General features: G+C 39.3%; 1 protein-coding gene across 2 annotated transcripts in view; it reads left to right on the top strand.

Moving 5' to 3' along the window:
- Window positions 1-11,669: 11,669 nt before the first annotated feature.
- Window positions 11,670-13,965, top strand: part of HPGD (15-hydroxyprostaglandin dehydrogenase) — a 31,716-nt gene continuing 29,420 nt past the window's right edge. The window contains exon 1 of one of the 2 annotated variants that reach the window (XM_042468798.1): window positions 11,670-11,982. In XM_042468798.1, coding sequence (XP_042324732.1) covers window positions 11,890-11,982 — 93 coding nt within the window. In that variant the 5' untranslated portion in view covers window positions 11,670-11,889. The remainder of the gene's footprint in view (window positions 11,983-13,965) is intronic. The other variant, XM_042468797.1, reaches the window with a different exon arrangement.

The following is a 13,965-nucleotide window of genomic DNA, read 5'->3' on the forward strand; positions in this document are numbered from 1 at the left end:
TTTTCACTGTCAGCCATTTGCAAATGAAAAAAAAAGGACATTATAAGAATCCTTTACCATAAACCACTTCTATGCAGCATCTATGAAATCCGGGAGAACAAGTACTTTTTAACAACTTCTGAGAATCTGCCTAAAGACCTCTTGATGTGACACAAGGAGTCCCTTTCCACTTTCTTCAGTTGTCAGATTGTTACAAATCTTTGGTTTTGCCATAGAAAAGCTTTATACCATAGGAAGTATCCCATTATGTCTCAAAGGATTCCACTCAAGCTATTTCTACATCACATGCAGGATTCAGACAGTTCTTCAGGGCTTGTTTAAAACACCTTTCTGCAACCAGCAAAGAAAAAAGATCCTCCACATTTACTCAGGGCGACAAGTCAACGTGCTATATTTAAATTGTTGCAATTATTATTGCTGTAATGCTACTTATATGCAGCATCTATGAAATCTTCTAAAAGATCATGATCTGCTTTGTCAAAGTTGGCACCCATGTAAATAATACTTTTTGTTTTTCCTCTCCTACTGTCACCATTAAAAAAAATAGAAAGCCACAACTGTGCAATGATGGACTCAAATCTTTCTTGAGATGAACCCTGTCAATTATTACTTCTACAACCACACTAAACACCACTGCTTATCTATTTGTCAGATTAGTTGTACATTTGAACACTTTTTTTGTTGTCTGGGTTATCTTCAAATTATCGTTCATGTCCTGCAGATTAATTTTGGTTGAATTTCCTTATACAGATTCTCTCAAGAGGATAGCCTATACTTTTGCCTTATCTCTAAAATGCCTCAGGAGTGTAATCCTCAGTCTGTCAAGCACAGTTTCCTTTCCATGTACATCATTCCTACACCTTCTGAAGTTTGATTTGAAGCTTATCTATGAGGCAATAAAGAGGTTTCCAATAAAATTTATTATATGATTTTGCCTCCTTAAGATACAAACCAAGGTAGCAGAATAATGAACCTTACTATATATTCTTTCTTCTAAACTCAAGCTAAAATTTTTGGGTAGTGATTCCTCTTACTTTCATAAATTAATCATGAAAATGTTCCTCCTTAAAAATGTACCAAGCTTTTTCTGTAATTGTACCAATGGACCACCTCAGGCAAAGACAATCTCTGCCCTTTACACAGTATTTAGCAGTGTATCTGACTGATTTTCCTGAAGTAAGATCCAGTTCCTAACATTAACAAGTCGAATAGCAAATAAGGTTGTTGTTTTTTACAAAGGTTTTTTATCCCCAACAACTCCCCTTTTCTCCTCATCTTCTATGTAGCCAGAATATTTTTTTAGCAGCATCAGCATTGGGAAGGACAGTGGAGGGCTTCACACAGATTATCCAGGTCAGGTTGTAGCAGCAAGTCTGCAGTAAAGAGTGCAATAAAAGCTTGAAATGGGAAAGTGCAGAGTTCTGCCCAGAATGATACTATTTATGCTGTGTGTGCCTGCTTCCAATAGACAATGTATACAGAAGCTGCCTCCAGAATCCCTTACTAAGGATGCATGTACAGAAAAACAGAGAAAAGAGAACAGCAAATGAGCTTGCCTCACCAGGTACTCCAAGCAAGAACCACAGATCTGTAAGTCTAGCCACCAAAAGGAAAATCATAAGAAAAACTGAGGCTAGTGGGCCAACAAAAAATATTCCTGGATGCACTTTGGAAAAAGCTTTCAAGTGGTTTCTAGGAGATTCAAAATGTTTTTGTTTACTTACACAAGGCTTACCTGGTCTGGTTATTTCATTTTACATGTGTACAGTCGGCCCTTCTTATACATGGATTTTTTATACATGGATTCAAGCATCCACGGATTGAAAATGTTCCAAAAAGGTATAAATTTACCTTGATTTTCCATTTTTATAAGGGACACCATTTTGCTATGTCATTATATGTAATGGGACTTGAGCATGCACGGATTTTGTTATACACGGGGGATCTTGGAATCAAACCCCAGCGTATAACAAGGGTCCACTGTATGTTGTTCATTTTGAATAAAAGGTTTGCTGGAACACCTAATGAAGCCAAGTAGCAAAACGAAAAGTGGCACATGCAAATAGCAGCTGTTTTGATTTGCAATCAAGGGGTCACTGCAGCATTGGGAGAGAGAGCAAAATTACCACCACCTGCTGACCTAAATAGTGTCCTTGAGAGTATCCCCTTTATTTTACACACTTGCTCTAATTTACTTGCTCTGGTAAAATCAAGTGCTGCATTTAGAGATACTGCTCTGATAAGGGCCTGATTCCTGACAATACTTAGACAGACCCAGACAATGGGAGCAAATATGCAGTTGCTCTAGCGGACCCATGCAAATTGTCTCATCCTGCTGAGCATTTTCATTGGGTTGTATAAAGATCTGCTTTTATCTGTTGTTCCTGGTATATGGAGAATTGTTTTTCAGATCACTTTATGTAGTTCTGTTTTCATTGGATGTTGCCCTGAGAATACCATTGGCATACCATTGGCATACCTAAGATAAATAATAATTAATATAATAAATATAATATAATATAATATAATATAATATAATATAATATAATATAATATAATATAATATAATATAATAAAGCTGGCATGTATGCTTGCCTTTCTACAATAACTTTGTAGCAATACTTCTATTAGGTCCTGCTCCTAACAGCTTTCTAAGGACTGGCAGCTGATTCAGCAAATATCATATTGTAATACGATCATATGGTAATAAGAATTTACTGACAATGTAAGAAACAGATTTGCAGCATTAAGTATAATTGACTGAGAATCTGAAGAACTATGGGTAGAAGCCAAGAACATAATCAAGGAAAAAATGCAGAAAAACACTAACAGTGGCCAAAAGGAAAGAGAGGGAACCACGGATGACAGATGAAAGAAGAGAAGTAAAAGAAGTTAGAAACAAAATCAGAACCATGAATACAACTGTGTGTGAAAGGATAAAGAGAACTATTATAATGACCAATGCAGAGAAATAAAAGACAATAACCAAAAAAATGAAAAATGAGAGACCTCTTCTACAAAATCTAGGAACTCAAAAGGAAGTTCAAACCAAGAGCTGGAATGTTCTATAACAAGAAAAAGAACATAATAGGTCAAGAAAAAATAAAAAGATGTTGGCTATAATACACGGAAGAGTTATATAAAAAAAGATTAAAAAATGAATGACATATGGAGTGAAGAACAGTATGAAGATGAACCCCAAATTCTAAAAAGTGAAGTAGAGGAGGCAGTAAGAGAAATTGGAAAAAATGAATCAAATCATTGGAAATGACAATAATGCTATGAAAGGTAGAAGGTAGTAGAAAGAGGGGGAAACCATATGCCAGATGCATGGACAACCAGGAAGGTCATAGGCATGAATTTGCAGGAACTCACTGGAGCAGTACACAATTGGAGATCTTGGAGATGTCTCATCCACAGGGTCGCTGTGAGTTGGGGTCAACTTGAGGGCAGTTAACAACAACAAGATCCATATTTTTATCTGGATTATTTCTTCCACTTTTGGAATAAGCAGGGGTTTATAGGAACATGTATTCTGGTTGTTCCCTTATTTTCTGATACTTTATTTAATAGCTGTAATTATTGTTTAATCTGCAAAATTTATCACATTATTGCTTACACATGTGAAAGGTTATAAATGGCTGAATTAAATAGAAAGGAACCTGAAGCTTAAAAAGTCTCCTTTTAATTTAGTATTCTAATTTCACACTAAAATTCTGCTAAATTCACATTAAAATATGTTATCCTTTGATTTGTTTTACTTTATTTTATTTTGGTCAAAATCTAATGTACTTTTGTCAAGTATAACCACAGGTCTTATGTCCACCAATTCCAAGATTTTCTAGCATAACCTTGTTCACATCCACATTGCCTCCTGAAAGATTCTGAGAGGTGATAACATGATTCAAATTCAAAGAATAGAGAAGAGCAACATATGCATGGATAGGGTGGGTGCAGAGGAATAACATTTAAATTCCAGTCCTGCCATCAGCTTAATTTCAGGCACAAGCACACACATACAAAAATAGAAGAGATAAAGCATCCTACATCTTCAAACACATTCCGAATTTACTGAAGACTCAAGGGAAGGGAATTCCACTGCAGCCCTTAAAATAAAGCCATAAATATACTTTCTGTCTGCTTATATAGCTGATATAAAATTGGGTCATAATTATAGTATCTGTCTACTTCTCTTCACAAGAATATTTTAAATAATTTAAAATAATGCAATATTAAATGTCCTTTGTAACACTGAAAGTTGCCCCTGCACACTGGCAAAACTTTCCAAATTAAATGTATATTTTACAATGTAATCATATATTCCTGCTCAAAAGTAAAAGGGAACAGATATTTCATTTTCCACATGGATACGTATTAGCTGGCTTTCTCTATTACACAGTTCAGAAATGAACACCACCATATTATATGATCTCAGGAACTAGTTATATAGGAATTTTACAATTGTTTTATAAACCTGAAAAAGAACAGTTAGTGGAATTTTGCATTCTTTCTAAGCACATCTGCATAGCTTGGCAATTTTATATCATATGGATGCTCCTTAATAACAATCTGGAAATTTGCCCTCTCCCTGTCAAAATGCTTCCTTTGATTTGTTATTCTCCCATGCATTTTCTCAGAAACATTTACTTCATGAATATGCAATGAAGAAGGCCAAGATACTAGAAATTGCAAAAACTGAGAAGAGAATCTGTAACATTTCATGTTGTTCTGCAATACATTTTTGAGGTATTCAGCACTTTAGTATTATTTTTTCTATCTATGAAGACATATTTTTCCTAGCACTCTGTGAAGGAAGGTTTCAAAGAGGACTCCAATGTGAATATTCTAACTGGAAGTTATTTGACAAACATATAAATTATGTTTGAAACATATTCCTGGAAAAGTCATTTATTTTACTTATTTAAAATATTTAAATCCTGCTTATTAGCAATGGTTCCAAAGCCTGCTTAGTACAAAGGTTCATTGTGTTTATTCAGATATTGGCTTACATTACTGTTCCTGTTAACCATTTTTATCTCCAGTGGCTGATATCTGGACTTGATTGATCTTGTATTCATTTGATTTCTTTCTGTACTTATCTTTTACATGGTACATATATCTTTTCTTCAAAACTACTCATCATTTCTCATCATTTCTCCACTGTCCTCTTCTGCTACATCCCTACTGTGAACTTTGGTCATCCAGCTCCACTCTCCTCAGCTATCTTAACCCTTTCCTCTTACTGTCCATTATGTCTGGACCCGTCTTCCAGAATGTGCCTGCAATGCTTGTTACTTTCTTCAGATCTACCATACATCCACCAAACATGTTTAAAGGTCTCGAGCAGAAAATGGAGCAAATTAGTTTTGCTGACCAACAATGGAAATAAAGACACAAGATTTTGGGTTAAATAAGGGTCACTCTATTGATCTATTGAACTATTATTTAAATTCTGTGTTAAACAGAAGGGGGAGCAACCAGGTGAGAATGCAACAGAGGCAGTAGGTCTCCACCAGACCATTCCTCATTTTCTCCTAGGACTTAGGTGAACATCAGAGCCTCAAGGAAAACCCAAATACCTGGGTTGCTCCCAGACTGGCTCTAATAGAAGGTAATCATAGGGATTTCCGCCTTCATGGCGCATGACTTAAAGTGAAGGCACAGCTTCTGGGTCAGCCCTAAGGGCAGTCTCTTTCCACATCCCCCTAGTCCCATGACTTAATAATGCAGCTCCAGAGGCCATCCTTTCACTAAAATTGGTGCCACAGAAGTGCACTGTAATCTTACCTTTCTCCTCCCACTACCTGCTGCGGACAAAGGGCAAGCATCTCCTTAGCATCTCTCACCTCCTGTTCCAAATCATCCAAAAACAAAATATTACCCTGCATAGGGCAAAAAACCCATTTGTAATATACAAAGCCTGGTCAGCCAGAGATACAAGCCCCATACAAGATGTGTGGCTGATTTCCCAATTTTAAAAAGAAAATATATAAAATCTAGTAGATACTCAAACTCATTTAGTTAAAAGTAATCCCTACAAACTTAAATGGGACATTACATGGGAGTGATAACGTCCAAACATCTATTCAGAAATTGTGAATCAAATGTTTTATATAAAAAGTTTACCTTTAAAAACAAACAAACAACCAAGAGTTATCCTTAACGTGTTGCAACAAGTTTCTGAATAAGTCATTTCAAAATCAGAGGGCAGGCCAGGTTTGGCACAAAAGCAACTCTGACTCACCATGTATTCTCTATAATGGCTTCAAGAACAATAATACAAATTCAATAATACAATTCTACATCAGTTAATTGGTTTCCTACTTGATCCAGCACTTGACTCCAAGTCCTGGGTTTAACCATTTGGGTCAGGTTATTTCAAAGGCCATTGGCACCTGCACAAGCCTATCGAGTACCTTGCACTGGCAAGTACTGAGAACTGGGCCTTCTCAGTAGACATGCCACAGGATTACAGCACTTTTGATACCGCCTTCATTGCCATGACTACATCATATGGAATCGTGGTATTTGTGGTTTGATGAGGTACATACAATTCCCTGTCAGAGCAGTCTTTGTTGTTGTGTGACTTCAAGTAATTTCTGTTGACCTTAAGGTGAACCTGTCACAAGGTTTTCATAGCAGAATTTTTTCAGAGGGGTTTTTCAATTGCCTTCCTCTGAGGCTGAGAGAATGTGGCCTGCCCAAAGTCACCCAGTTGGTTTCCAATGCCAAGCAGGAATTGTAACCCCAATCTCCCAGTGTTCTACTCCAACATTCAAATCACTATACCATCTTAGCTCTCCTCAGAGAGTTCTAGTGCTATAGAATCCTACAAAACCAGGATTTCATTGGGTACGGCCACTCTGGGTCCCATCTCAGAAGAGATGTTGGGTAGAAATTCAAGAAAAAGATAAAAGGAAAATAAGTAGAGTCAGCGCAGTCAAAGTGATATCAATAGGCTATAATTGTATAGTATGAAAGACACCATAATACGACTTTGTTCCCCCCCAAAATCTGTTTGGCTCTATCACTACATAGTTTTAGACAAGGGTTATTCATATGTTGTTGTTTTTAGCACGACTATGCAAACAATCTCACTAACGCATTCCAGGTTTTTTGTTCATACTATGGAACTGCATCTATATGCATCTCTGTGAGTTCGGTTGCTCACATGTGTCAGCACTTGCATAAAGAAGGAATAGACGATGTGAATGTATTCAAAGCATATTCAAGGCATGCAAAGTTTTATCTTGGTTTATCCTGAGTATATTTGTGTATGTTATTTAAACAGCTGAGAATCCAAATCTTTTAGAAAAACTCAGAAAAAAAAATCTGACATCGATTATCCTGGGCTAAGTGGGACTTTTTGGCAGCCCCTTTCCCCAAAAAACTTAATCACATGCATTCCAAATGTATGTGAACAACAAAGATTCTGCCCAGATTCTGCTTGGATTGTTTTCACTGTGTGAATAACTCCTTAAAGACTCTTCTCTTTTACAAGGCCATTCTGCAATTTTGCTGTTGGCTGTTCTTTCTTGAATCTTGCTGTTGTTCTTCCATCTGTACCTCACTAAGTATGAGTTTTCAAAACTGAAAAATGCCATAGAAGGTCTTTTCTTGAAATGTGGCTTAAAACAATGGAAATAAAGAGTGATGTATTCAAGTCTTTTACCCCAAGTCTCAAGTCAAATGTCAATTTTCTACCTTTAAATCTCAAGCCAAGTCTCATGTCCTGGCAAGATACTTTCAAGACAAGTCTCATGTCTGGCAACCAACTTCAACAGAAAAAAAGGAGGCAGCATGTGTTTCTGTGAGGTCTGCTTAACAAACTGTCCCAACTGCACAACGGGGTAGCCTTCTAAAGCTTGTCAAAAGCTTCCACCTCAAGAAGGTCAGCTAGCATATTTTCTGTTCCCCTTCTAGCATTTGCTGTCCCCTTGTGCTCAGTGTGTGTGTGTGTGTGTGTGAATGACACCAGCAAGTCGGGCACTACATGAGAAGTCAGAGCATCATTTTTTGCTAAGTTGAGTCCAAATAGAGTCATTGAAGTTACTTGGGTCTGAGTCAGTCATCTTGAATCTACAATACTGGAAATAAATACAAAGAAATAAGAAAAGAATCAAGACCAGATGCTATAGTACATATATCGTATAATACCCATGGAGGGCTAAACCTTTCAAGGCAATCATTTCAAGACTGTGCAGTCCTTTACCATCTGACTACTAAGCACACATACACATTTGCACTGTAAGATATAATAATTAATATAAATCCTAGTCTACTTTTTTGCTTTACACTGCCAAAATAGAGCCTTTCTCTTTTTTTAATTTATTCTTAAAACGGCAATTGATGATTTCAAGTAGGTCAGAACTACCTTCCTCTGGTTGATTAAGTAAAATCACTTTGAAATGACAGATCTTGGGAGGGGAAGATAGAAATTACTGAGGGGGGGAGTTTGAAATGGCAATAGCTATATATGAAATTATGTAACTCTGTACATAATCTAGAACATAGATCTAGGTATGTTTAGTATAAACCACAGCTAGCATGTTGACCAAAGGAAAAACAAGTAGTACAAATCAGGTTAATTTTTTGCAGAATTATGCAATCTTTATTTTGTTTCAGTGGCCAGAAAATATAACTGGTGATTTATGAAGATATAGTAATCATGCTAGGAACATGGAAACTCCCTATATGTCAATATAAATCCCTAAAAACATGGAAACTCCCTGTATGTCAATATAAGTTGGTAATCACCCTGAACACTTTTATGCTTTCTGTGGTGTTTTCTTTTTATTGTGTCTGAGTGGACTCTTTTTGTTTTTTAGGAGAAACAAGTGCAACAAACATCCAGCCCTAACTGTTGTCTGGGCTGGATATTTGTTACTTGTTGCTTGTACCTATTGATTTCATTATTTATGCTGTTATAATATGGGTGTTGGTTATATAAACTGTTGTGCTAGGGCTTTAACCTTTAAAAGCAACCTAGAAATATGATTTTAATTTAAATAATAAATAGGCCTGTAATTTATAGGAAATGCAACAATTTTAAAGTATTTTCTTTGGTTATCTTTATTTGTCTCAGACACGTATAGAGTCATGTCATATAAGTTTGTGAGATACATATGTCTTATTTTTATTCATTAATTGGTTCCAAATTTAGCAATTTTGAATAAAGAGTTGCCTTACTTCAGTAAAACAGAACACCACTTGTTTCAAAGGTTATTACCCAATTGTGTTTCCCAAAACTGATCTAGTGATCAATGTCCTATCCTTTTGAAATTTGTCTAGGACTGATTGTTGAAAAAGTACTTACACTGCAGTCATAGGATTCTTTTTTTTTCCTAGTGTGACTATGCAAATAATCTCACTCACACAGTCTGAGTTTGTTGTTCACACTATGGAACCACATCTATGTGCATAGCTGTGAATTTCAGCACAGAATAAGTAAAGACATAGTACAGGGATACCTGGTTAATCGAAATGAATATAAGTGCCCAGGATCAGATGAACTACATCCAAGGGTATTAAAAGAACTGGCTAATGTAATACCGGAGCCATTGGCAATAGTCTTTGAGAACTCCTGGAGAACACGAGAAGTCCCAGGAGACCGCAGGAGGGCAAACGTTGTCCCCATCTTCAAAAAGGAAAAAAGAGGTTCCCAGCAATTATCGTCCAGTTAGTCTGACATCAATATCAGGAAAGATTCTAGAGCAGATCATTAAACAGAGAGTCTGTGAACATCTAAAAGGCAATTCCATAATCACAAAGAGTCAACAAGTTTCAGAGAAAGAAGTCATGCCAGACAAATCTTATCTCTCTTTTTGATAAAATTACCAGCTTGTTAAATGAAGGGAATGCTGTGGATATAGTATATCTTGATTTCAGTAAGGCCTTTGACAAGGTTCTCCATGACATTCTTGCAAACAAGTGTGTAAAATGTGGGCTAGACAATTAGTTGACTGACTGAAGCCAAAGGGTGCTCAACAATGGCTCCTTTTCATCCTGGAGAGAAGTGACCAGTGGGGTCCCACAGGGCTCTGTCCTGGGCCCAGTGCTATTCAACATCTTTATCAATGACTTGGATGACAGAATTGGGGGCACACTTATCAAATTTGCAGATGGCACCAACTTAGGAGGAACAGCTAATACTCCAGAGGACAGGACCAAAATTCAAAGTGACCTGAATAAACTAGAAAGCTGGGCTAAAGCTAACAAAATAACATTCAACACAAAGAAATGTAAGATACTGCACTTAGGGTGTAAAATTGAAATGCACAGATATAGGACACCTGGCTGAATGAAACTACATGTGAAAGGGATCTGGGAGTCCAAGTAGACCACAAGTTAAACATGAGTCAACAGTGCGATGCGGCAGCTAAAAAGGCCAATGAGATTTTAGGCTGCATCAGTAAAAGTATAGTATCTAGATCAAGGGAAGAAATAGTGCCACTCTGTTCTGCTTTGGTCAGGCCCCACCTGGAATACTATGTCCATTTCTGGGCACCACAATTTAAAAAGGATGTTGAGCATGTCGTAAGGAGCATGATTAAACCAGAGCGTGTCCTAAGGAGAGTGACTAAAATGGTGAAGGGTTTGGAAACCATGCCCAGGGTTATCTAAGCCTTGGGATAAGCTCCTAGGACTTTCCAGGTCCTTCAGTGCAACTCTGTGGCCAACACCTGCCAGATGTTGATCATAGAACATGCTGGAGGACCCAGAAATGACTAGAGAAGCATTTTCTCTATAAACGTCTAGGTTCACCATTCTATGGCGAACCTCCAGCAGAATTGCTCTGGGGGAGCTCCTAGAGAAAATCTATGTATCAAAACCCCAAAAAATCAAATCTACAAAAGTCAAAAGCTGCAAAGGTGGAGGGCCAATGGTACAACAACAACAATAATAATACAATATAATAATAATAACAACAACTGAGGTACAGTTGTAGTGCAGACAAATAAAAAGAGAGGAGGAGCCAGGAGGGTGGCACTTTGGTTTGTTGTCCAAAGCACACTGCAGAAATAACCCAGTCTGGGACCGCTTGAACTGCCTTGGGCATTCAGAGCTGTACTTTTGTGAGGCATTTAGCCTTCTCGTAAGGAAACCAACACAACAGGAGGCTTACACAGTAAGTGGTCAGAAATGGGAGAAAAACAACAAATAGGTATACTATATATCACTAAGTACAAATGTTAATGAATAAAGGAATGCTAGAAAAATTCTCTCTCTCTCTCTATTGAACGATTCTAAATTAACATGAAATGACAATGAAATGGATATAAGAGAAACATTTACATTTCTTAGTCTCTGATATCCATTAAGAATTTTTGTAGCACTCCTTTCTCCATTAACATTCATACTTAGTGATCTATAGTATACCCATTTCTTGGCTGTTGTTTTGCTTTTCTTCCGATTTTTGGCCAGTTAGCCTTCTGTGTCATGGAGGGCTCTGATGCCTGGATAAACTACAATCCCCAGGGCCCCCTCCCACTGAGCCTCAAAGTGGGTTCTTTCTGCAGTGGGTCTTGGCCTGTTGCCTCAGAAGCCAAGAGGGAGTCATGCTCTTTGGAAGCTGGAGGGTGGAGCTGGAGGAGGCAGAGGAGGGTGGGCAGAAGCAACCTCCAGGCAGGTGACTAGTCTGAGGGCTTTCTTCTTCTCCTTCTCCCCAGCCCCTGGGTTTGCCTGTTTTCTCTTTCCCCCTCAGAGGTGTGCCTCCTCCTCCTCTCTTCTTCCCGCCTCCTCCTCCTCTTCCTCCTCCTTCTATTGCAAAGCCCAGACTCCAACACAAAGCCTGAGGCGCCCGGGGAGCTTCAAAAGAGCAGCAGCAGCAGCAGCAGCGAAGGAAGGGTGGCCAGCCAGAGCCAAGCCCCCTTGGAGCCCGTGAGGAGGATGCACCTGGCAGACAAAGTGGCGCTGGTGACCGGGGCAGCGCAGGGCATCGGGAGAGCCTTCGCGCAAGCCTTGCTGGAGAAGGGCTGCAAGGTAAGCCCTGCCTGCCCTCCTCCTCCTCGGGCTGCTCCCTTCCCTTCACCTGGGAGCCCAGGGGAGCCTCCAGTCCCCCCCTGGAGACTTCTTCCCTCTTCTCTTACCAGAAGGGACTGGATGGGAGGAGGAGAGCCTTCCATGCTTTTACTCTGCATCCACACACTGGAGAAATAACCCGCTTTGGCACCCCTTTAACTCTCTTTCTGGCTCAAGGCTATGGAATACTAGGAATTGGAGTTTGTTCTGGGCCCCACAACAAACTCCAACTCCCAGAAGTCCATAGCCTTGAGCCAGAAAAGAGAGTTAAAGCGGTGCCAAACCGGGTTGTTTCTCCAGTGTGGCCTCAGAAAACGACTTGAAGCACTGTAGTGGTCTGAGCTCAGGGTTCGAATCTCTGGAAACCCCCTGGGGGCAAGTCACACTCTCTCAGCCTCAGGGAAGGGTAAGGGGGCGAAAGCCCTCTGAGGAAACTGGCCAAGAAAACCCCAAAACGAGGTCGCCAAAAGTGGGAAATGTTTTGAAGGCAAAGCGCACACAGGACCAAAAACACTCAGAGGGAGCTGTCCTGGCCATTTAACAAATACAGACAAAATTGGGTTGGCCAAGAAAGGTATCCAATACAAACAGTACCAGTTTGTAAAGCCAGCATTGTGGGGGGTTAGTGGTTTGAGTGTTGGAGCCTGGGGACCAGGGTTCGAATCCCAGCCTGGCTGTGGAAACCCCCTGGGGGCAAGTCACACTCTCTCAGCCTCAGGGGAAGGCAGTGACAAACTGCCTCTGAATCAATCGGGCCAAGAAAACACCCAAGATAGGATCACCTTAGGGTTGCCATAAGTCAGAAAGGACTTGAAGGCACACCGCAAAAAGCAAAAGTACCAACCTGGCTCCTCCTTTGTTGGTTCACACTGCAGCTGTACTTCAGAACTTGGCTTTCCTTCTTCTGCTTATTATTATTATTATAATGATTAATATACGTTATTTATATAGCGCTGTAGATTTACACAGTGCTGTACATACAAACAATAAAATTGATAAAAATGAAACCTGCCAATGGCATACATTCTACAAAATACCAATAAAACAGTGATGGTGAAATGTGCAGCCAGTGTATTAGAGGTGGGAGATTACAGATGTAACATATATTTCTGTGTCAAAACCTAGCTCTCTGTATGCGTATCTCTGGGTGCAGACAGGACACCACTGTCTGTGCTCAGGCTGGCAATTTCTTTCTTTCAGTTAGTCTCAAAGGTGCTACAAGATTTCTCTACGTACCGATTCTGCAGACTGGCACGGCACAGTGAATTCTATCATTATGGCCACCCTGTGGATGAGACATCTCCTAGACCCTCTGCCTTCTCCTGCTCTGCTTAGACCCTGTAAATTCAGGCCCCTGACCTCCCTGAGTCTTCTTCATCTGGCAGGCAGTTTTAGGACTTTATCACACTGGGAAAATCAGGGGATTAAACAGTGAAAATCGCATGAAAATTGCGCAGTCGCGATTAACATTTTCACACAATGTCACAATTAAAGGGCCATTATCCCAGGAATAAACAGCCAATAAACAGCAGAATAACTTTACTTTATTGTACTTTATTGTCAGCTGTGTTGTTATTTTGTGTCCCTATCACAGGGTTTTCTAGGGCTGAGAGTGTGTGACTCGCCCACCCAGTGGGTTTCCATGGCTGATAGGGAAATTGAACCCAGGTCTCCAGAGGAGGGTGACTAAATGCCATAACCACAAAAGAGGACTAGTCACTGCAAAATGTAGAAGATTCAAGAAAAATTTAGGACATGACAAAATAAAAGCTAAAAACACTAATATAAATGTAAATTCATGCTGCTTAGTCATGCTCAAAATGGAGGACATTTTGAATATCTGCCTGGACAGAAGGTTGAATGAAGGACATGCCCTGGACAAGGAGGACATCTGGTCACCCTGCTCCAGAGTCATAGCCCAAACTCTCAAACTACTATTCCGCA

The sequence above is a fragment of the Sceloporus undulatus genome, chromosome 5 (assembly GCF_019175285.1).
Source record: "Sceloporus undulatus isolate JIND9_A2432 ecotype Alabama chromosome 5, SceUnd_v1.1, whole genome shotgun sequence".
Lineage (NCBI taxonomy): Eukaryota > Metazoa > Chordata > Lepidosauria > Squamata > Phrynosomatidae > Sceloporus > Sceloporus undulatus.